The sequence below is a fragment of the Crocodylus siamensis genome, chromosome 2, assembly GCF_052110815.1.
Source record: "Crocodylus siamensis isolate JL-2025a chromosome 2, ASM5211081v1, whole genome shotgun sequence".
Lineage (NCBI taxonomy): Eukaryota > Metazoa > Chordata > Crocodylia > Crocodylidae > Crocodylus > Crocodylus siamensis.
Window position 1 is genome coordinate 150,296,532 of NC_143396.1, and position 23,798 is coordinate 150,320,329.

The following is a 23,798-nucleotide window of genomic DNA, read 5'->3' on the forward strand; positions in this document are numbered from 1 at the left end:
GTTTCTCTGCATGTGATAGGCCCCAGGCTGCCTAGCAGGGAGCCTGCAGGGCACTCAATAAAGCCCTGAACTGCCTCCTGCCTCCTTGCATGTTGGGGGCAGCAGGGAGTCTTCAATAGTAACAGGGGAACCTCAGCGAGGGGAGGAACAGAGGGGAAGCAAGGGAAGGGCCCCTCACCCTCACATGCAGGGCCCCTCACTCCAGGCATGCAGCTATGGGTGGGCAGGTAAGCTGCCATTGCTGCATTGTCCCTCCCCCTGGCCCTCCTCCCTGTGTGGGTTTTACCTAGTGCGAGTGGTAAGCACTCCTACTGGTCAAACTTCATGCTCAGCTGTAGTGACATGGTCCTGCTGACAGCAGTGTTCCAGGTCACCAAGGCACATTGCCTGGCTGCCCAGGCAGTGGCCCCCTCTGGGGAGAAGCTGGAGCTGGCTGGGGCAGGGGCCATCCCCAGCTTGTTTTCTGTGTGGCTGGCCCTCTGCTGGAGTAGTTGGGGCAGGTGTTGGCCTGGGTTGCCCAAGCTGCCAGATGAGGCCAAGGGCAGAGAGTGCACTCTGGAGGCCTGAGGGGCTCTCCCCAACTGAGTCCTCTTGCTCACTGAGCCATGGTGCAGACCCCAGCAGCCTACCTATACTAGAAAACAAGTGGCATGCCTTGCCAGGGTCTGTCAGGGCCAGGATGCAATCCAACTGGTGCAGGAAGGGCATGGACCTGTGCAGAGCCCTGGACCACCAGATGTGGTCCCTGACATGGACCCACTGTGCTGGCAGTGTCTTCATCGTGATGTGGCACTGCTGGCCAGAACACTGGTTGCCATGCTCCTGCATGGACTCTGCCATGGCCACATAGATATGAACGTTGGCCCTCATCACTGGGGCAAACTGGCACTGGACTGCTACATCCACACCCAAATGCCAGTGAGGTCTGCCATCTCATTTTTGGTCCAGTTTGACCCCAAAGCCTCTATCTCTGCTGTTGGAAAGCCTGACATTGCAGCAGCTGCAAGGGCTTTGGGCTGTTAGGGATGAAACCAGGGCTCTCAGTTCTGGCATAGAACATACTGCCCAGGAAGCAGGCTATGTTCAGCAGGAGTCCTGGGGGACAAAGCTGGGGTCCACAGAGCTGGAACACCCAGCATATGCCAACACTGGTGAGACATGGAGCCCATGGGGTAGACAACTGCTTGCAGGGGTAACAGGGGTCAGGCCAGGAGTCTAGAGTCCGGTGTTGAGCAGGCAAAGACCTGCCTCTGCTATGTGACTGCAGAAATGGCCAGCCACATGGCTTATCACCAAGCAGGAGGCTGGCCCCTTGCTGGTGCAGCTGACCAGATGCAAGCTACACCTGAAGTCAGCATCTACATGTGTACTAATGTGTATTAGTTTAATGTGCTGTTTTCTAGTACCTGAATCTGTTGGTACTAGCAAATGGCACTTTAAACTTATCTAATGTGAAGTAATGGCCATGTATGTGTAAAACGGTAATGCTTTACTATGCATTAGTCTAATGCACAGTAAAGCACATGTAGATGCATTTGCTGCATGTAAGAATTATACCTGACCTTGAGGATGCACTCTCATTTTAAATGTGTGATTTAATTGATGAAAAGCGAGTTGAACATAGACAAAAGGCTGAGTACAGACATTTGGGTAGGCTAGAAGGAGGTTAAATTGAGTTTAAAATAGCCATCCAATCTGAGGTAAATTGGGATGGGAAGGTACTAGGAGAGTTATAGGAATTGGGGGGGCAAGCAGGATTTGAGGGCTCAAGGGGGCAGTTCAGGTCCATGGTGGGGCAGGTTAGGAAGATCAGCGGGGTAAGCAGGGTCTGGGGGAGAGATGGGAGGGATGGCAGTTCTGTGGGTGGGATTGGAGGAACAGGTGCGGTTCATAGGGAGATCAGGGGGATTGGGGATTCAAGCAGGGTCCACAGGGGTATCAGAAGGGCTAACAGGGGCCTTTAGGGAGGCAGGAGATGTCCACAAGGGGTCTGGGGGAGCAGATGGGATCTGTAGGGGTTGGTGGGGTCTGGAAGGATTTACTGGAATCAGGGGGGCTCACAGGGTCTGCATGGGACGTGGGGCTTGAGATGAACCAGGAGCTCTTTTTAGCTCCCTGCCCACCTAAAAAACTACCCCCTCATCCCTCCCACCCCTTCCTTCACCAGCATTTATTTCTTGGGGTCCCACTGTTTGATCAGCAAACACTGATAAAACCAACACCAAGAGCAGCTTGTGGAATGAGAAGTGGGCTTGCTGTCTGCAGGGTGGGATCATAGTTTGGTTGACAGAACACTAACACCATTAAAAATAATAGAGAGTTGTTAACACCTGTAGAATGGAGAATTTAGAAGGGATTGGGTAGATTATAATAAGCCATAAAATCAATTGACTCCCTAAGCACTGCCTGGCTAGAAATTCAGCTGCTACAGCCAACATGGACCAGGAATCAAAATGAGGTGCAAGTGCGCCAATGCACGCCCCCTCCCCGATCCACTCCTGAATGTGCCCCGATGAAAAGTTTTAAATATGTATTGAAAATCATGTAGAAGGGAGTGTGGAAAAGAACTGTAGATTAATGCATGTTACCAGGACACAGGACTCCTGAATCCTGTCCTGCCTATGTGTCATGTGAGACTAATAATATTTTCTTTCATTGTTATATCCATGGGCAGATCACACCAGAGAGTTGGGAACTCCTTGGAATGTCTCCCATCTCATAAATTAATTGGCTGTAGATAGGAAACAGTTCAACTCTTGTGACAGAGAAAAATGTTGCACAGCAAAATGCTGTCTTCAAGTGCACATTGTAGCGAAATCTGAAAAAAAGAAGAGAGTAAAATTCTCATTTTTACTAGCTAAAGTGACCTGTACATGAGATTTTAGTGATTACGTGGCAGGAGAAAATGGCTCTTGCTTCAAATAGCTTACAATCAAATTTGTAAAATTTAACAGGTGGGTTCAACATACAAAAAGGGAGGTGAAGGACAAGGATAACCATTATATTCTGTACAATTTTAGTCCATTTATTAATTTATGAATGAAATCATAAAGTTTACTTCCACTATCTTCAAATAGAAGCATGAGAACATCCCTTTTTATATTCATGGCATTCCTTTGAATTGCTGAATTAACAGAATATACACTCTTGTGATGAGTACAGTATAAGTACTAGTACCAAGATAGTACAAGTACCTAGATACAGTAGTTGGATAAGTGTACAATAATGTCTCTTTGGAAAGAAGTTTTGGAAAGTTAAACTAATTGAAAATAATGCTTTTATGCTGTATACTGTAAAAAGTAGGATCTATTGTGATAATATAATGTACTAGAAAATGTATTTTCCATCTTTTACAAGATAGATTTATAATAAATTTCTACAGTTTAATTACCAGGATATATTGCTAATTTATTTTTGTGGCAAACTCTAGTGTCATTGCAGCAGTGATTTTCCTATGTAATAAAAATGTGTTTTACTGATTCAGCTGTTCTAGAGAGGGCTTATTAGAGGTGTCAATACATCTTTTAAACTAATGGTTTATTATTTTCCACATGGATTTTTTGTTTAAGCCTATCAGGTATTTTATTGTATGTCACTTGCCATTTAAATGCTTATGATAGATATAGTGTTCTGACAAGCTTATTTACTGTGATAAAAACAAACACTTTCACCATATAGAGCAGTGAGTTTGCAAAATAACAGTGCTAGCCATTCTAGACCTCCAGAGCAATTCTACTAAAAAGTTGTTGTCTTTGTAAGAAAAATATATTGTTTCCTTCGTTTCCCTTTCCAGCATTCATTCTTAAGTCTGACAGTTGTACCATCTTTTCTTAACAGGTTCCTATCCTAATGTGAGGCTAGCTGCACCTCTGATCCTATCTCTGGCTTATCTAATTATCTCGCTTCAGAAGTGAGACCTTGGGCCTTTACTTCTTTGGGATCATGTGACTCTGCCACTGGTTCTGAGCTATGGCACCCTGTGAATAAATTGTGCTCATCTTTAACATATTATACTAAGTTTGGATACCTGTGGTTATTCTCACTGGGAATTATGACCAGTAGTAGATAGTTACCCGTTTAAATCATGGTATTTTTAATATGAACGGTAGGAGAAAGGCACAGCATATAAGAGGGTTTTAAAAAAATAAATAGTCTCTATACATGTTAGTTTTGGACAATGACAGTTTCACATCATCATCAGTAATGGACTGTGCAGACCAGATTATACCTTTATACCTTTACTGATGCTCAGGCAAGGCTACTAGATTTAGTGTATTAGTCAGAAAGCAATGGGAACACCCATGTCACTCAGGGACTTTATTATTCTGTGGAATCTTTATTACTTGTGATGGTATGAAGAAAGGAAAGAACTTGGTTTTTCTCAGTGCTCATTGTGAATTGCAGGGCTAGTTTTTGGTTTTGGCCATTAACAGCTGTAGTAATCCCATTACCATTGTAACATTTCAGTCAGAGAACTGGCTAAATCAGACAAGCCATAGGGTGTTACTAATACTAAGAACACTGTAACACAGTAATTTTGACACAGATGAAAGAGAGAGAAACCCTTTATGAAGAATCCCATACAGAGCCTTGTGGAGTGAGGCCAGCCCCCAAACTTGACAGATTTCAGGATGTTTCTAGTTCTGTTTCTCCTGATTATCTATTGCCACAGCATCCTTCAATATAAATATGAATTTGGAGAAAGCTACTTTCTGTTATGACCAAGCTCTGTGGGCCCAAAGAAATAAGGTATGATTCCTCCAATCCCACTCTGGCCCTCTTGGTTGTTTGCTACCCAACATTATCCAGATGTAAAGAATCTGTCAAAGCATTCAGAAGGGTTGGGGTGACAGATATCAGCCTGGGAGAAGGAAGGTCTGTTTACAACAGATCTTTTTTCGTGAATCTTACAGAAACCATACAAGCCACTGCTTGGTACTCCAGTTAACAGCTACTCTGCTTCAGTAAAAGTTTTTATTTTATCAGGTTATTCCTTCACCATAAGTTCTATCTCTGAACAGAGTTGCACTATACTGAAGGGAAAAAATGGTTTCTTTACTTCCAGTCCATAGAAAATATATGACCCAATTTATTGCTTGTAATATCTGGTCTACATTGCACTGAAAATGGGTGGCACTCTATCCACTCACTCTGCAGTTGTGTGTTATGCTAGGTTAATATTTTCTAATGCGCCAGTGACAAAGTGCTGCAGCAGTTTACTAGCCAGTATCATTCTGGTAAGCTTGTGTCTTTTTTTCTGCTAAGATTGAGGGTAAATTCTGAGATTTAGGAACAAGCTATTGATCTCTATATAAGCAAAGATTGTTTTAATCTCTACATTTTCTAGTTCTGTGTCATGGGAATATGGAGAACCAACAGAAAGTGGTTTATCATCTGGCATTGCTGCTAGATGCTTCATCACATTGGCTTCTCTGTAGTGGAGAACTTAAAACAATATAAGGGTTAGAACTTAGTTGGTTTCTCCGAGTTATGGAAAGTTTCTGTTCTTAAGGCAGTCTCACAGTATATCTGCCCCCTGCTAGATTTTTTTTTAATGTGCATGTCATGTGATATGAAATACTAGCTCTCAAACAGCAAAAATAAGCTTGCCTGTTTTATTCCCCCTACTGCTTTTATGATGCTCTCTGTGCAGCAGGTTCTTAGTCATTATAAATGGGTACCAAGCTGTGCTAGTATGATAGGAAATGCCTGAAACCAGTCAATATGCCTTATTTCCATGTTCAAATCAACCCTGAAAGGTCTTGTGATCTACACAATGAGGAGGGTGAGGTTGGTAGGATGTAACAAAAATGTGAGTAGATGCTAGACAGGTGTAGGATGTAGTGTAGAAGGCTCAGATCGAGCGAAAACATTTATTCTACACTTTTCTTGCCTATTCACTCCTGCCATCCTTCAACTCAGCCTACTAAGGGAGTTTCAGACAGGAGGACAGTGAACATATCAGGTTATAAGTGTCCTCAGCAGGTGCATAATGTGCTTTATCATACGTGACCCTCTGACTTTTGGGAAGAATTAAATTGATGACAGTGTAGCAGTGCCTTGTTTAATCAAAAACAGAGTTATCCAGCACTCATCATCTTATTCACCTTTTGCCTTGTTCTGATTCCTATAACAGTGCCTCTGCACTGTGTCAAATCAGACCTTTCCCAGGTTGAACACAAGCATTTGCTTTAAAAATAATATGCTGGCTTTTTAAGATATTTTAGAAGATTGTCTAAGTAACTTTGAATTTGAGAAAATTTCCCATCCATTTTTCATTATCATTGCTTTATTATCTTCACACATATTGTAGAGTGTGTGGAGAGCTTTCCTGTTATGTAAGTCCATTGATCACAGTGGGTGTGTCTACACATGAATATTAACATGACACAATATTCATGTGGGGTGCGGGGGCCTTCTGCAAAGCCTGGGGTTGGTCCAGCCTGGCTCAGTGTCCTGTGGAGGGACTGGCTGGGGCACTAGCCAGCAGGTAGCCCCCATACTGAAGCACCTTCTGCCCCAGCAAGCCCTGTCAGTGTCTACATGTGTGTGGCAGCAGCATAAATAATAGGGCTGTGCAAGGCTTCAGACAGAGCTTCAGATCCAGAGATGCTTTGGACGCTTTGGCATCTGAAGCAGCATGCTTGGATCAAAGCACTGGCTTCTTTAGGCTTTCCAAAGTGGTTCGAAGCTTCCAAAGCACTTCAGAAAAGCTTCTGAGATGCTTCGGCGATCCAGCCATAGAGTATAATGGGGGAAAAATGAAATATCTTAACTTTGTTGTTTTTGTCTGATTTGGATAAAATTTGCAGAAATTATAGTCTATACTGAGAGCATGAAGTCTACCAAGATTCAAATAGATCAGCTTATGGGTTCAGGAGAAACTGCACCCCAAATTCTTGAAAGCAAAACTGATGTCACATGTATGTGTTATACCACAGGGGGGTGAAAACTGCAGGGCTGGTATCCCCTGGTAAGGCCACAAAGCCTGCCAAGTTTCAAGAAGATCAGTGCAAGGGGTTGGGGGGAACTGTACTTCAAGCTGCGGACAAGCAGAACTCGTGACATGGGTGACACTGTGTGTTAAAGGGCAGCAGGGTGAAAGCTGCATGGATAGTAGCCTCTGCTCAAAGAGATCGGTGCAGTGGTTCTGGGGCCCTTCTGAGGCCTTCTGTCTGCTGACAGGCAAAACTCGTGACATGGGTGCTTGTGCAACTGTGTCTGTCTAGGTGCATGGCTACTAAGCTACTGTGTTACCAGTTACCAATCAATCATGAGTCACTCAGGGACCAGCTCGATACACAGTACCTAGCTAATGTAACCAGTTAATTACCATTAATTAACACCTACAAAAGCCAAGACTAAGAATAGGAAATAATCAATACAGACAATCAGCTGCCCCAAGACAGAGACAGTAAGTTGCACGAGCACCCATGTCATGAGTTTTGTCCATCAGCAGCTAGGGGTACAGGGCTCCAGAACCCCTGTGTGCTGATTTCCTCGACAGCTGGCAGGCTTCGTGGCTGCAGCAGGGGCCACCATCCCTGCAGCTTTCACCCTGCTGCACCTTAACACACACAGCATCACCCATGTCATGAGTTTTGCTTGTTTTCAGCTTGAGGTGCAATTCCCGCCAAACCCCTGCACTGATGTTCTTGAAACTTGGCAGGCTTTTTGGCCTCACCAGGAGCTACCACCCCTGCAGTTTTCAGCCCCCTGTGGTGTAACACATAGACATGACAGGACGTGCTTTCAAGGATTTAGTGTGCAGTTCCCCTAAAACCCCTGCATCAATCTTCTTGAAACTTGACAGGCTTTATGGCCTCACTAGGGGCTACAACCCCTGCAAGGTTTATCCAAACCAGACAAAAAACAACTAAGTTATAGGTATTTCATTAATTCCCCATTATACCTTATGGCCAGATCTCAGAGGCAGCTCCAAAGCTTCAGAGCCGCTTCCACCAGACTGAAGTAGAAACCTGGACTGGAGCTCCGGATCAGATCCCTGGCATCCATCCGAAGCTGGATCAGATCACTGCCAACTCATACAGGCCTAGTAAATAATTCTGCTGCACGATAATACTTGTGCCTGGCAATACTAACCTATGGCAAAGTTAATTTCCTTACTCCAGCCCAATAACTCCACACATGTAGACCAGTGACGCTTTACTGCAGAGCTAATTAAGCAACTCTGCAGTAACCATCTCATGTAGATGAGCCCACTTTGTCTCTTTCAAGCACCAAGAAAAACAGGTTGGCAGTTTGACTCAAAGCACCTTTTAATAGCCAGACAAAGTATTGCATCTCCCTTTGTGCAAATGTAGGTAATTCCTGTTTAAAAACTGTTCTCCTTTCAGAGAATATTGGAGTTTCACAGTTGTTTCCTGTATGCTCTCTGAACTGTTTTATCCCAAGAAAATAAAGGTCATAAGACTTGTTCCACACAGGAAAGACACTAAATCTGGATTCCTTACTTTGCAGTTACATTTGTGAAGTCTTCCATGTGCAGAAAAATGCCATGTTATTTCTTGTCCTGTTTCTTACATTTGTTGCAGTGTAGTGTAGAGACGCCCTAAATAGTTTGGGTACTGGCATCAGTTAAGCAGTGGCAGCACCAAGCTCAGCACAAGCTAATTTACCTTGTCTAAAGGATTCACTTATCTGATTTGCTTAGATAGCTTTATACAAAGGCTATCCTATGTGTTCAGTGGTTTTTGAGTGGAATTTTGCTGTTTAAATTTGCTTTTGAGTATTATATTTCTGATTTTATTTTTAAAGTTGTTTCCCTAGATTTTTGAGCTCTTCAGCAGAGCAAACAGTTCATGATGCTATTCCACTTTATCAAACCCATTTGGAAAATTCAAATCCCCAAAAGGTACCTTATTAGGCAAAAGTCTATTGAAGAATGTTCTCCTATTCTGAGAGAATTGATGAGAGGCTTATATGTACATTATAGATTCCATTGTCTCCTGCAGAGACGGTTCTTGCAGAACCTACTGAAAAACAGTACTTTTCATTGTTTGTCACTGATCACCTTTGATCAAAGGTTTTGCAGTGATACAACAATCCTATACATTTATGAGCAATTGTGAGATGAATGTAATAACTTTGTCTGGCTGTTGTTCCTCTTTGATTTCAAAAAGATATAGTAGTGCCACAGCATGAAATGAGCAAAGTTCAGATATTAAACCTGATTTTCGTCAGAATGTAAATGTTTTTGGTTAATAGACATCTTTGTAAACTGTTAAAATGTTTAATGAGATCAGAGCCAAGCATTTGCAATTAAAAATCAAAGCGACTGTATTTAAACTTTCTACAAATGTGAATTTATTTTACGCTATCAAGATCCCATACAAATATGCAAAAGTCAGTCAGCTCGTTTTCCTTGTACAATGACTTAGTGTATGTGATATTTACAAATCTTATTAGGGCTAGAAGTAGCGTGCTTGCTTGCAGCAGTGTTTTCTGGGAATAAAATATTACAATGTTTTGAGAAAGGCACAGCCAATTTTCTTTTAGTTTGATTTTGCTGTTCTTTGATCTAATAACCAGGTGATAACATGAACCCAAATATAGTGTCAATATGTACTCACTAACAGCAGACTTGCTAGCTGTCATTCATCTTCTGTAATAATGATTCTTTCTCTTCATACCACTTCTTGTTTCACTATTGTGTATTCTGGGTGCTGCATCCCAGATCACCTTTCATACAAAACCCAGGACACTGCCTGACTTTATGAAAAAGTAAATGTTTATCCTCTTTAAGGTGTTAGGGGCTGTAATAGGGAGCATAGGGCTCCTGTTACATTAAAGGGAAAAACTGTTGACAATAAAGCTTAGGCAGTGGAGCAGAAGCTAGCTGTAAGAGGGTAGACAGAAGAGAAATTCTGCTGCCTATGCAGGGGGCTGCACACTAAGAAAAGAGTAACGCTGCAGCCAGTGGATTCCTAAACTGTTTTCTAGACTGGCTGCAGGTGTTGCTCTTTTCTTAAAATCAGAAAATAAAAAGAGCTGGCTGAAAGAGAATAGACAGCTAGAAACCTGAAGTGCAGGAGGGCCTATTGCAGAGCTAGCTATTGTGCAATAGGTCAGTAGGACAGAACCTAGCTTAGGCAACACAGGGCTGCTAGAGCAGCAGCTGTGAATTGCTACAGAGACCAGTCAGCAGGGCCTGATGAGAAACCCCAGGGAAGTGGATGGGGAGGCAGTCTGATCCTGGAGACAACAGAGGAAAGAACTCCAGAGCAGAAGGGATTCAGAGGAGAATCCCTGCATGAGCAGAAAAGACATCTGGGACCCCAGCCAGGTGACCGTGCAGTCTTCTCTTGAAGACCTCTAGGGTAGATGATTGCACCACCTCTGGGAAGAGCTTGTTCCATAGTCTAGACACCCTGGTTGTAAAGATGTTTTTCCTAACGTTCATCCTGAAACTGTCTTCCAGGAGTTCATGTTCATGTTTCTAGTTTTCCCTCAGGGCACCCTGGTGAACAGTTGGTCATTGACCCCCTGATGTATGCCTCTGATACAGCGGTAAACCGCAGTCAGGTCCCCTCTCAGCTTTCTTTTATTTAAGCTGAAGAGTCTGAGTTCCTTCAGCCTCTTCTCATATGGTTTGCCATGCAAGTCCCTGATCATGTGGGTGGCTCTTCTCTGGACCCTCTCAACATCCTTGTTGAAGTGCGGCACCTAGAACTGGATGCAACACTCCAGCTGTGGCCGCACCAATGTTGAGTAAAGTGGGAGAATCACTTCTTTGGATTTACCGAAGATGCATCAATTGACGTATGCCAGAGTTTTATTGGCCCTAGCAGCTACTGCGTCACATTGCTGGCTTATATTTATGCTGCCGTCTATTGTTACCCCCAAATCCCTTTCATTTGTAGTGCTGGTCAGGATAGTGATTCCCAGCCTGTAGGTGTGCTGGGGGTTCTTCCTTTCCAGATGCAGCACTTTGCATTTCTCTATGTTGAACCTCATCTGGTTCCATTCTGCTCAACATGCCAGCCTGTCTAGGTCTGCTTGTATCTGCAGATGTGTCTGCACAACCCCATATCTTGGCGTCACCCACAAACTTGGCCAATGGGCTTTTCACCCCCTCATCCAGGTTGGTGAAATCCATTGACAAGAAGACAGACCAATCCTCACTCAGGCCCTGAAGAAGACTCCCATTCTGGAATTAACCACATACATCAAGGCATGGCAGGTGAGAAAAAGGGGGAGGGATCCAAGAACCAGACCAGAGCTGGTTGTATAAGGCCATCAGCAGGTTGTATAAGGCCATCAGGGGTGTCACAACCACCCTGGAGTTTTGGACCTGGTACAGGGGCCTTTCTTACAACTCTTGCCTGAACACCCCCTCCCCTGGCCCCCACCTTCTTATACACATCTTTATGGGAATGGGAAACAAAAGTTGCAGGACTTTGAGGCTCTTTTGTGAGACTATTTAACATTTAATAGTGTTCTAAGTTCCATATTGATCAGTATCCTAAAACTGTAACTTATCTAAAAAGATTCATAATCACAGACCTTCCACAGTGAAAAACTTGGAGGCAAGAACCATGGCTGATGAATAATAGTCTCTGAGAGGAAGAGTACTTATCATTGTCTCTGAGAGGAAGAGTAATTATCATCAACAAAATAAAATAAACAAGCCAGTTTTAATAACCAGAGTAGAGAAGAGAAGGTGCTATGTTACAAGGCTCTTGATTGAAAAGAAACTGTAAATCAGGTATCAAAGGAAGTGGGATATTGACAAGTTTAAAAACCTTCATCATTCTCTCTGTGTACCAGAGTGACTATTGTAAAGAAAAATTAAAGAAACCTCATAAATTCTTCTGCAGGTGCAAAAGACGAATACACTGTTCACTGTATCACCCATATATTGGAATCTGCTGTTATTAAATAAATCGACACCAAATTAACATAATATTACTTTATTACTTAATAAAGCATTAAATTATGCTATCATTTCAACTGTCAAATAAGATGTGAACAGGACTGAACAAAGCAAACACACCAGTAATAGATGTTCTGTTAAATTGGTGGTGCCAGAAGCACTGCTGAAGGGAAATCTCAGCAGCATGGACAGAAGTTGGTATTATACTTTACTGTTTCAGAAGCGGGTTTGTTGTATCTTGTTACAATGACACATTCAAATTGTTGTCAATATAAGTTGATTAATTTTCATGCTGTTCGAGTAAACAACTCCATACCTGAAATCAATTACATTTATTGGCAATGGACTGCGCATTTATCTTGAGCATGGCTATGCTGTATGAAAGGACTAATTGAATTGAAAATTAAATTATCATAATTGAAAACAAAATATACCTTTGTAATAGGAATATTAGACCTACAATAAACATGCCATACTTAATTCTGTGGTCTTGTTTAATAAATCCTAGAAAGGATTGGACTGAAAAGATAATTATATAAAAATGTACACATTAATGAACATAATTAAAAATGGACTTTTGCTGACCTCAAAAGGGAACAAAGACTCTACACAAACTTCATGCAGTCTCACATTTGGCAAGAACAGTACAATAACTATAGTAATTAGACTTTCAATACATTTGGATATGCTAATTGGATCTAAGTTCTAATTAGTTTCTTTATGTAATTAAGAATGACATATCGCTAAATGAATTTAATGTGCTTTTACAGCTGAGCCTAGCACTTAGCACCATTTCCCATCATTTTAAATGTAGAAATGTAGGCTTTATCAAGTACTTTGCTTTACTTGTTCAAAAGGTGACAGTAATTTATCTTACAACACAATGTGTACATCTGTATAAATATTTTTAATTAAATCCATTAATTGTGCTGTCAGTAATAACGTGATTTAGCAAGTATGTGTTTCAAATTCAGTCTGATTGTTGGACAAACCTTACCACCACAACAGTGATATTGAAAAACAGTAAATACACAAGATGCAACAGAATACTCAAGGTATATTAATATAAGTAACCATATAAACAACTAAGTTTTGAGAGAGAGCAGGAGCAACTCACCTGTACTCCTGAGCTGTAGCTGGACTGCAGGTCTCCTTGTGGGCTAGATCTGGACTACAAAGAGCCTTCTAGCACACATCCAGACTCCGTGGCAAGGTTAGGGTGAGTAGCGGTGCAGGGATTAACACGGTCTTCACTTACACCCCACTACCACCACGTGTGCCTATTGGGGCTTCATTCCCAGGAATTCAGGAGCAGGCCGTGACCCACTTGCCCTGCCCCTATATTACAGGCCCTTCAGAAAGCCCTTTGAGTTGGGTGAAGTGACTCGATAGGCCAGAGCTAAGCCTTGATTTTGTTCCATCTCTAACTGTATTATACAGCTTTTTGTATGTTTGTTTTGTTGGTTTACTCAACTACTGGCAAAACAAGGAATTCCTGATTTCCTAACAAGATACACATTGGGTTATTCACTTTTTATTTTCAAGGGGATCTTTCTTCACTTCTCCCTCCAAAAGCCACAACTGTTAAAAGGGCAATGTTGCTTCTGAATTTAAAGTTTTCTCCATTTGAATAATATCTATATTTAGGGTGGCATATTAAACCTCCTCAGCATTGCCTCAGCTAGGCTCCTACTGTAATCAATGATAATGGTCTCATAGCTTCAGTAGCAGCAGAGTTGGGTTAGTGCTAAGCATTTTTTAAAATTCCATCCTTTGTCCATAAGAGTATAAAAAGACATTACTCCAAAGATACTAACTAGATTTTTTCTCAAAGAATAGAATAAGACTAAGCTGTCTTCCAACCAACAAAGGATTTTGATCCTTAAAAGCACCAGTCTTTAAGAAAATGCCTAGACAATTTGCTTAAAAGAAAATACTTAGACGTGCATAAAAGCTTTTCCTCAAAGCCTATATGACCAAGCATGATATTTGAAATTCTACCATTTCACTTAAGAACTTGTATATCATGGCCTGTGTGTGTATGTATATAAAAATATAAGAGTGTGCATATCTATAATAACATTGTTGTAACTTTATAAGTTACCTTAACATTTCTATAGAAATTCTATCATACTGTAGAATTTTATAGGATCATGGAAAAGACGCAGCTGTCCAGTCAATTCTATTGAACTTTCCCATAAGGGTATGTTATACAAAGAACAATTTCTGGCCTATTAATTTCTTTGCTGACAGTCAACGGGTGCACTCTTTGAAACTGCCTGGGCATTGAAGCTTGTTCTAGTGCTTTGCCATTCTAGGGCTTCATTTTTCAATTTACAGTGTCTTATTTGTAGACTTTATAATGTTGTCCCAAGTAGACTATGGATTGGCTTCTCTGAGGGGAAGTCTCATTAAACACCCTCCAGAGTAAACTACTGATGACCAGGTTAAGCCAGTGATTTTTAGCACTACCTCAGTTCTAGTACATTGAAATGGCTCCTAGGAGATTCTTCAGTGCATTTAGGCTCTTATTCAAAGTCCCCTGAAGGCATTTAGAGCATGTCCACAGGGATGTGCATTGGATTTTGGTAATCTTGGTACATAATATTTCAAAAGAAAGCAGCACTCCAAAAAATCTTACAGGAATGCTAACAAATGAGTATACTTATTTTTCTAAAAGGGGGTGAGGCACAGATGTTTTGTTCATGAGAAACACACCTGCCATTATCTAGGAGTGAAAGCCAATGATGCTTTCTGACAAATAAATTATAGATGAATACCTTTTGTGAAGTAAGATTTAAAAAGCAGTTAATCTTTGCAAGACCCTAGGAAAAGCCTCTATCCATAACAGCCTAATAAATATAGGTAAATATTCTGCAACTAGGTAAATATAGTTTTTTTTCCCCTGCACCACTCATTAAAAATCCTCCAGACACTATAGTTTTGCCCGTCTGCTGATTTCTTCCCCCCCCCAATCATTTCTAAATGGGAATTTTAACCTAGCTTAAAATGTCTACATTTCTCTCTCATCAAAAAGTATAAGGTATAATTAAACATAATGTTCATCAAATTTGAATAAGGGAGATGTGCTGCAATAGACACCATGCTGGAATTATTTTAGCCATTATTTTCCCAATTAATGTATCACTGGAAGTGAGATATAGGTATTGTTATAGCCACCTCACATTTTAAATGCTTGTCGTTAATTCAAAAGTCCTGGCTGAACTCTTATAAAGCAATGAATATTCCCCACAACCCAGGATTCTGTCATACATTGTGCATTGGTATTTAAAAGCACAAGTTGATATCTCTAATTGCTTCATTTGCAATTCAAAAAGGAATCTGTGCACAAACCCCTCTAACTTTCCATCCCATTGATTCCAGAAGGTGCTCTGTTTGTGTGGCATGCCCCCATTTCAAGCTCCATAAGAAGAATGACTGGCAAAATTTTATGGGCAATGAGGTGACAAATTCTATTTTATTTTTCAGCTTGGCTGCTGGAATCCTGTCACAGGTCTGAATGGGTCACTAACAGACAGAAAGTTGGAGAATAACATGCGTGGGGTGGTTCTGCGTGTGGTGACTGTACTGGTAAGCAGAGATCACGAGTATTTTCCATTTAGAGGAATACTACTTTTCTCTCTCTTGTTCTCCACTAATAGGTTATTGACTAAGAGCAACTAGAAAGGATTTTGAAAAAAAATTACAGAGTTTAACCAAGAATGCAAAACATAGTGAACTCTTGCAGAGTAAAGTTTCCACTTGCCAATACCAGATCAATGAGGAATTTTCCACAAAATAATTGTTACCAATAAAGTTCATTTTGAATTGGGAATTAAACACCTTATAAGCTATTCTTTTATAGGTGCTTAGTAAATTAGGCAGTCCAGCTGCACTAACTCAGGAAGGCAACACTAACTAGCCTGCTAGTTACAATTTCCTAGCTAAAACGAAACGGTACATAACAAGTAGCTGCCTTCCAACTACTGTGCCAAACTGAGTGCAGTCTGATGCAAATTGCTGTGCTCAGAAATTATGAAAGATTATCTTAGGATGAATTATGTTAGTCTGTGAAATAACATAGCAGAGGTCATTGCAGGATTACGGGGATTACGGAAACGTGGTGGGATGAAACGCATGATTGGGCGGTCAATGTCAAGGGCTATAGGCTGTACAGGAGGGACAGGATAGGAAAGAGGGGTGGGGGCGTGGCGCTCTATATTAAGGAGGAATACACATCCTCGTTAATAATAAAGAGCCAGGGGAGGGGCACTCTGAAGTGCTTTGGGTTAGAGTACAAGGCAGTCGAGGTGAAAGGGATTTAATGGTGGGAGTCTACTACAGACCTCCCAACCAGGGAGAAGAGCTTGACCAGGAATTCTTGGGTCAGCTCACAGAGGTAGTGAAGGCTAGGGATGTAGTAGTCATGGGGGACCTGAACTTCCCAGACATCTGCTGGGAAGAGCAGTCAGCCAGGTCTGAACACTCACGTAGGTTCTTGGCCAGAGTGCAGGACCTCCATCTAACCCAGGAGGTACACAGCCCCACCAGGGGGGATGCCTTGTTGGACCTAGTGCTGGCCACGGGTGACGACCTGGTGAGGGGGCTGCAAGTGCTCGACCACCTGGGCGACAGCGATCATTGCCTGCTGGAATTCACCATCCAGCGGAAGGTGGCAAAGGCATGCAGTAAGACAGCAGCCCTGGATTTTAGGAGGGCAGACTTCAACGAGCTAAGGAGGATAGTTGGAGAAGCGCTGAGGTCCCGGGTGGGTGGGGAGGCAGGTGTCCAAGGAGAGTGGTCGCTCCTTAAGGAGACGATCCTCCAAGCCCAAAGGAACGTAATCCCGACGAGGATCAAAGGGAGCAGGAGAGCACACAAGCCTCTGTGGCTCACCAAAAGAATCCGGGAAGGTCTCCTTGCTAAAAAGGAGGCTTATACCCAGTGGAAAGAAGGGTCATCACCAGGGAGGACTATTCTGTAGTTGCTCGGGGACGTAGAGGGGCAGTTAGGAAGGCCAAGGCAGAGATGGAACTGGGACTGGCTTCCCAGATTAAGGACAATAAGAAGTCTTTTTTTAAATACGTAGGGGGTAAAAAGAAGGTCCCGGGTAATGTGGGGCCCTTGCAGGATGCCATGGGTAACGTGGTCGTCACCCCAGACGGCAAAGCTAACATGTTTAACGATTTCTTTGCCTCTGTCTTCCTAAGTAGGGACCAAAACAGCCACCTCCCTGCTGGGCCCCCCTCAGGCCCCGGGGAAGGCACACCTGGGCCACGGGTTAGCGAGGATTTAGTTAGGAAGCTTCTGGAGGGGTTGCATGTATTCAAGTCCGCCGGCCCGGATGATCTCCACCCTAGAGTTCTAAAGGAACTGGCCGAGGTCATTGCAAGTCCCCTGGCACAACTTTACGAGCACTCGTGGTGCTCTGGTGAGGTACCGGAGGACTGGAAGAGGGCCAACATGGTCCCCATCTTCAAAAAAGGCAGGAAGGAAGACCCGGGAAACTATAGGCTGGTTAGTCTCACCTTGATTCTAGGCAAGCTGTTCGAAAAAATTATGCTGGCACACATCCAGAAGGGGCCAGCAGGAGACTGCATGCTTAGGGGCAACCAACATGGGTTCATCAGTGGCAGGTCCTGTCAGACCAACCTGGTGGCCTTTTACGATCAGATCACCAGATCATTAGATGCAGGGGTAGCAGTGGATATAGTCTTCCTGGACTTCCGGAAGGCTTTTGACACTGTCTCTCACCCTGTTCTCATTAAGAAACTGGGGGGCTGTGGTGTAGACACCCACACAGTCAAATGGGTCGCCAACTGGCTGGAGGGCCGCACCCAGAGGGTGGTAGTAGATGGGTCCTTCTCAACCTGGAAGGCCATGGGCTGTGGGGTTCTGCAGGGCTCGGTCCTCGGGCCCGCACTGTTCAACATCTTCATCAGCGATTTGGACGAGGGGGTAAAAAGCACCCTGTTCAAATTTGCTGATGACACTAAGATGTGGGGGGAAGTGGGAACAGTGGAAGGATGCAACAGGCTACAATCTGACCTAGACAGGTTACAAGGGTGGGCGGACGAGGATAGGATGGGTTTCAACACAGACAAGTGCAAGGTGATGCACCTCGGGAGGAACAACCGGCACCATACCTACAGGTTGGGGAACTCCCCTCTTGTCAGCACGGAGGCGGAAAGGGATCTGGGAGTGATCATTGACTCCAAGATGAACATGGGCCGGCAGTGTGGAGAGGCAGTAAGGAAGGCCAACCGCACCTTGGCATGCATCCACAGATGCATCTCGAGCAGGTCCAAGGAGGTGATCCTTCCCCTCTATGCGGCATTGGTCAGGCCGCAGCTGGAGTACTGCGTCCAGTTCTGGGCGCCACACTTCAAGAGGGATGTCGACGGCATCGAGAGGGTCCAGAGGAGGGCCACTCGTATGATCAGGGGACAACAGGGCAGGCCCTATGAGGACAGGCTGCGGGACCTGAACCTGTTCAGCCTCCAAAAGAGAAGGCTGAGGGGGGATCTTGTGGCCTGTTATAAACTAGTCAGGGGGGATCAGCAGGCATTGGGGAAGTCACTGTTTCCCCGAGCACCTCCAGGAGTGACCAGGAATAACGGTCACAAGCTGGCAGAGGGTAGGTTTAGGTTAGATATCAGGAGGCGCTACTTCACAGTCAGGGCGGCTAGGGTCTGGAACCAGCTTCCAAGAGAAGTTGTGCAGGCTCCTACCCTGGGGGTGTTTAAGAGGAGGTTAGATGAACATCTAGCTGGGGTCATTTGACCCCAGTACTCTTTCCTGCCATGGCAGGGGGTCGGACTAGATGATCTGCTCAGGTCCCTTCCGACCCTACAAACTATGAAACTATGAAACTATGACCCCTGGCATGGCTTTACAAGCACTCGTGGTGCTCTGGCAAGGTACCAGAAGACAGGAAAAGGGCCAATGTGGTCCCCATTTTCAAGAGAGGGAGGAAGGAGGACACAGGAAACTACAGACCCATTAGTCTTACCTCAGTCCTGGGGAAGCTCTTTGAGAAAATTATCCAGAAGCATATCTGCAAGAAGCCAGCAGGGGAGAACCTGCTTAGGGGAAACCAACATGGGTTCATTCGGGGCAAGTTCTGTCAGACCAACCTGGTGGCCTCCTACAACCAGGTCACACCATCCTTGGATGCAGGTGTTGCACTGGATGTAGTCTTCCTGGACTTTAGGAAGGCCTTTGAAACTGTCTCTTACCCCCTTCTCATTAAGAAATTAGGTGACTGTCGATGCCTACAAAGTCAGATGGGTCGCAAATTGGCTGGAGGGCCACACCCAGAGCGTGATGGTGGATGGATCTTTTTCGACATAGAGGGATGTGGGCAGTGGGGTCCCCCAGGGCTCGGTCCTCGAGCCTGCACTGTTCAACATCTTCATTGGTGACTAGGAGAAAGGGGTGAAAAGCACCTTGTTCAAATTTGTGGATGACACTAAGATGTGGGGAGAAGTGTGTATGCTGGAGGAGAGGGACAGGCTGCAACTAGATCTAGACAGGTTACAGGGGTGGGCAGATGAGAACAGGATGGGATTCAATATTAACAAGTGCAAGGTGCTGCACCTGGGGAGGAAGAACCAGCAGCATACCCACAGGCTGGGGAACTCCCTTCTCAGCAGAGAGGCAGAAAAGGATCTTGGAGTCATTATTGATTCCAAAATGAACATGGGCTGCCAGTGTGGGGACAGGGAAGGCTAACTGCACCTTGTCATGCATCCACAGATGCATCACAGACAGGTCCAAGGGGGTGATCCTCCCCCTCTGTGCAACACTGTTCAGGCCACAGTTGGAGTACTGCATCCAGGTCTGGGTGCCGCCATTCAGGAGGGATGTGGACAGCATCGAGAGGGTCCAGAGGAGGCCACTTGCATGATCAGGGGGCAGCAAGGCAGGCCCTATGAGTGGAGGCTATGGGAACTGAACCTGTTCATCCTCCACAAGAGAAGGCTGAGGGGGGATCTGGTGGCCATGTACAAACAGGCCAAGGGGGACCAGCAGGCTAAGGGGAATTCCTGTTCCCCCGAGCACTGCCAGGAGTAACGAGGAAGAACAGCCATAAGTCGACCGAGAGTAGATTCAGGCTAGACATCAGGAGGCACTTCTTCACAGTCATTTGGATCTGGAACCAACTTCCAAGGGAAGTGATGCTTGCTCCTACCCTGGGGGTCTTCAAAAAGAGGCTAGACAATCACTTAGCTGGGGTCATTTGACCCCAGCATTCTTTCCTGCCCAGGGCAGGGGGACAGACTTGATGATCTGCTCAGGTCCCTTCCTACCCTACCTACTATGAAACTATAGTTTTCAGGGCCAAATTCTTCTTTGTTTTATGTCCACCTGGCATCACACTGTTGGAACAAAGCCTCTCTGTTGATCAAGTGAAGGTTATACCAGAATCAGAGGAAACATTGGTGACAGAGAGCCAGCATAAAGATTTCTGTGCTGTTCTTCCCAATGGCTTCTCAAGTTGCGGGGTTGGCCTGGGGAAAGAAACTTTGACAAGGCTTCTGCAAAGGATGCATCGTCTCTTGGGCCATTCACAGTGGTGGTACTGGCTCAACCCATTCTATCCAGTATGGGGAAGTAGAAAGACTGCTTTAAGTCACCTTTGTACTCAAATCTTGCTGAAGATTTGTCCGTGGCCAAGATGGATTGGCAGAAGCTATGGTAGATTTGCACCTTACAGACTAATTAAACCAGAAATATATAGCATAAACTTTCATGAGCCTGAGCTCACTTCATCAGATGCTGTCATCTGAAGAAGAATCTGAATATTCAGAATCAGTTTCACCCATTAGGTGCCTAAGTGTAACTCAAACCTGCTCAAGTCCCTGAAAGATAATTAACTTCACAGATTCAGGGGGGTCTCCCTTCTCTTGCTGCATTTTATCACTTGTTTCTATTGTCTTCCTTGGAAAGGAAGACTTACTTTTCAAAGAAAAAGGCTTATCTAGGCTTAGGACTGATATAAGAGGAGTAGGGCCTCAGTTAGCACACACATTTCCTTCCCTGTTGTTCTTTGTTTGGGTTTTACCCTGTGGCAGTTTAAAATATAGCTTTCTAGAAGTCACTGTCAATATTGTAGTTCAGCCTGCTTTTACTGTTGTCTATCTTGTTCGAGAAAATTGTACTTCTTACCTGTTGCTTTTTTTTGTAATAGAATAAATAACTATGAAGAGACAACGCTGTATTTACTTTATTATTATTATTATTATTCTTTGATGCTACAGAATAACCTCAAGAATCAAACATGCTTGGCACTGAGCACCCGTCAAAATGTGAAAATTCTGGATTTTTTAAACCAGAGCAGCAGCCGATCCCAGAGTCGTGGGAGGAGTAGGGTAGTGGTGGCTGTTTCTGGAGCAGCGGCTGCACACAAAGTGGCAGTGCGGGGTGGTGGATGACGGCGGCAACCGCCACGTGCAAGCTTCCCCTTCCACTGCTCCAGGACTGGCTGCCACAAGTCCCCAATGGAGTGTAGTTTTAAAAAGTGCCAGATTTCGATAATTCTGGATTTTTGATATCCGGATTTATGAGGTTATATTGTACTTAGATGTTCATCAAAATAGCGTCACAGCAGCAATGGGTGGCCTTCATACTTTGCTTGATACAATTTTTAAATTGAGAAAAATATAATTTTCTTGCAATAGAAGCATTGAGTGAATGTTCTGTATCAAAAAAATTCAATTTAGTATCCTGGATCCCCTGGTCCTCCCACCCAACCCTACCCAGCTTCTGTAATGTTATTTTTGGCTATCATTTCAGTTAGTTAGTCAGGGAGCATTCTTCTGTCAAACAATTGAATTATGACATTTAGCAACTTAGAAGCTGGTGCATATGCTCACACACAAAATAATTGCTTGTGCTAGTAATTAGGGTGGGATAAAAAAAAAAGACACGTAATGTTAAAAAATGCATCACATGGCAAATTTAGTCTCCTCACCACAACCGTCATATACTGATTGATGCTGGAATACAGATGCCAGTGGGTTTTCAGGGGTTTTTTGTTCATTTGTTTTTAAAGGAATGTGTTTCCAATCATAACTGCAACCAGTGGAAATCCAGTAATATTTAAATTGTGGTTCATGAAATCAGTGAAGATCTTTTAGGCATAATAAAACATCAGTCATCAATAGAAGTGTATCTATATAGGGGTGCATTTAACATGTGGAATGAAGTATTTGCTTGATTTGACATCAGTGAGTATTTTGTTCTTGAGATCAGTGGGAACTTCTTGTTGCTTTCTATGCTTCTCTGAGATATTTCAAACACGGAGTTTATAAATATCATTAAAAAACATATTTATCTGTGGTTAAGAAACTTAAGTTCAGACCTGATAGGTCTTCAGCACCATGGATCTGATCCATCCAAGCAATAAACCACAGGTTAAACTTAAACACATAAGGGGCATATCTACACGAGATGCTAAATGCACAGGAGACTAATTCTACTGCATGTGAGTGTGTGTGGTAGGGGCAATGCCCTGAGAGAAAACTTACTTTGGAAAGGAAAACTCCCGAGCTGGCAGGATGCTACCGAGACCCGGAAGTCTGACAGCAGTGAAAGCATGACGGGGGAAAATGCTGCAGCAGTGAAAGAGGAAAAAAAAGACCAGCAAGCCCAGGAAGAGCTGGGATCTGCTCTAGCCCCAGCATGGACCCACCTTATGGTGGCATCCTGGTGCCAGTTCACCACATGCAAAGGAGGGATAAAAGCTCAGACAGAATCGGAGCAGGGAAGACCAGAAGTGCGACTTCAAGTGGAGCCAGAAGAGCCCCAAGGAGAAGAGAGCTCCAGGGAGGGGCAGTGGTGGCTGCCCCAGGAAGGGGCACCTGGGGTTGAGGCAAGCCTGTGAGAGCTAAGGTACTTATCTAAAGCAGAATTGTGGATCCCAGATGCCTTCAGGCTTGATTGGACCACTAGGGACACTAGTTATAGGAAAAGCTCAAGCAGCATATCGGGCGATCCCCGGGGAGGAGGCCTACAATTATAAACAAGTCAAAATGGCTATATTACACCACCTAGAACTCACAGCTGAGTACTACCAAATCAGGAAGATGGGCAAGCAGAACTAAGGAGGGTCCCATTCCTGACAACAAACTTATTTTCCATCAAATACATGGCAGGTGAGAGTCCCTGAAAACCTTCCAAGGTTAATAATTCAGCATCAAGCTGTCCAGTTCCCAAAGAGATGGCAAGTCCCAAAAGATCCATAAGAGTCAGACGTACTAGCAAACACCACAGGAAGCTACAAATTGGAGCATTGTCTGGGAACAACCAGGAAGGGGCAACCCTGGAGGCTGATATAAAAGGGAGATAAATCTAATGCCCCAGGTCAAGTTGTTGGGCCAGACGTTACATGCCATTATTAAGTATTAGAGGTCCAACAACAGCAAGTACTGCAACAGCAAGAATGGATGTGGTGAAATTGGACCACCTTCCATATGCATAAAATGATGAAGATGATGGGAAGGTGTATATAGAGTTATTTGAATGAATGGCATTATAAATGGGGTTGGACCGGCTGCAGTGAGCAAGCCAGCTAGGGTCCCTGGTTATAGGAAAAGCTCAAGTAGCATATAAGGTGATCCCCAGGGAAGAGGCCTATGATTATGAATGAGCCAAAATGGTTATATTACACTGCTTAGAACTCACAAACGAGCATTACCGAATAGGGAAGGTGGACAAGCAGAATTGAGGAGGGTCCCAGGGAAGGCGAGATATAACGCCTTACTCCCAATAACAAACTTATTTTCCATCGAATACATGGCAGGTGAGAGTTTCTGAAAGCCTTCCAAGGTTAATAATTCAACACCAAGCTACCTGGTTCCCAAAGAAGTGGCACAACGTGAAAGATCCATAAGAGCCA

General features: G+C 43.9%; 1 protein-coding gene across 4 annotated transcripts in view; it reads left to right on the forward strand.

Moving 5' to 3' along the window:
- GRID2 (glutamate ionotropic receptor delta type subunit 2) overlaps positions 1–23,798 on the forward strand; it is a 1,419,908-nt gene that overhangs the window by 1,075,743 nt on the left and 320,367 nt on the right. For all 4 annotated transcript variants that reach the window (XM_090037080.1, XM_090037079.1, XM_090037077.1 and 1 more), the window contains exon 9: positions 15,386–15,487. In XM_090037080.1, the coding sequence (XP_089893206.1) occupies positions 15,386–15,487 (102 nt within the window). The remainder of the gene's footprint in view (positions 1–15,385; positions 15,488–23,798) is intronic.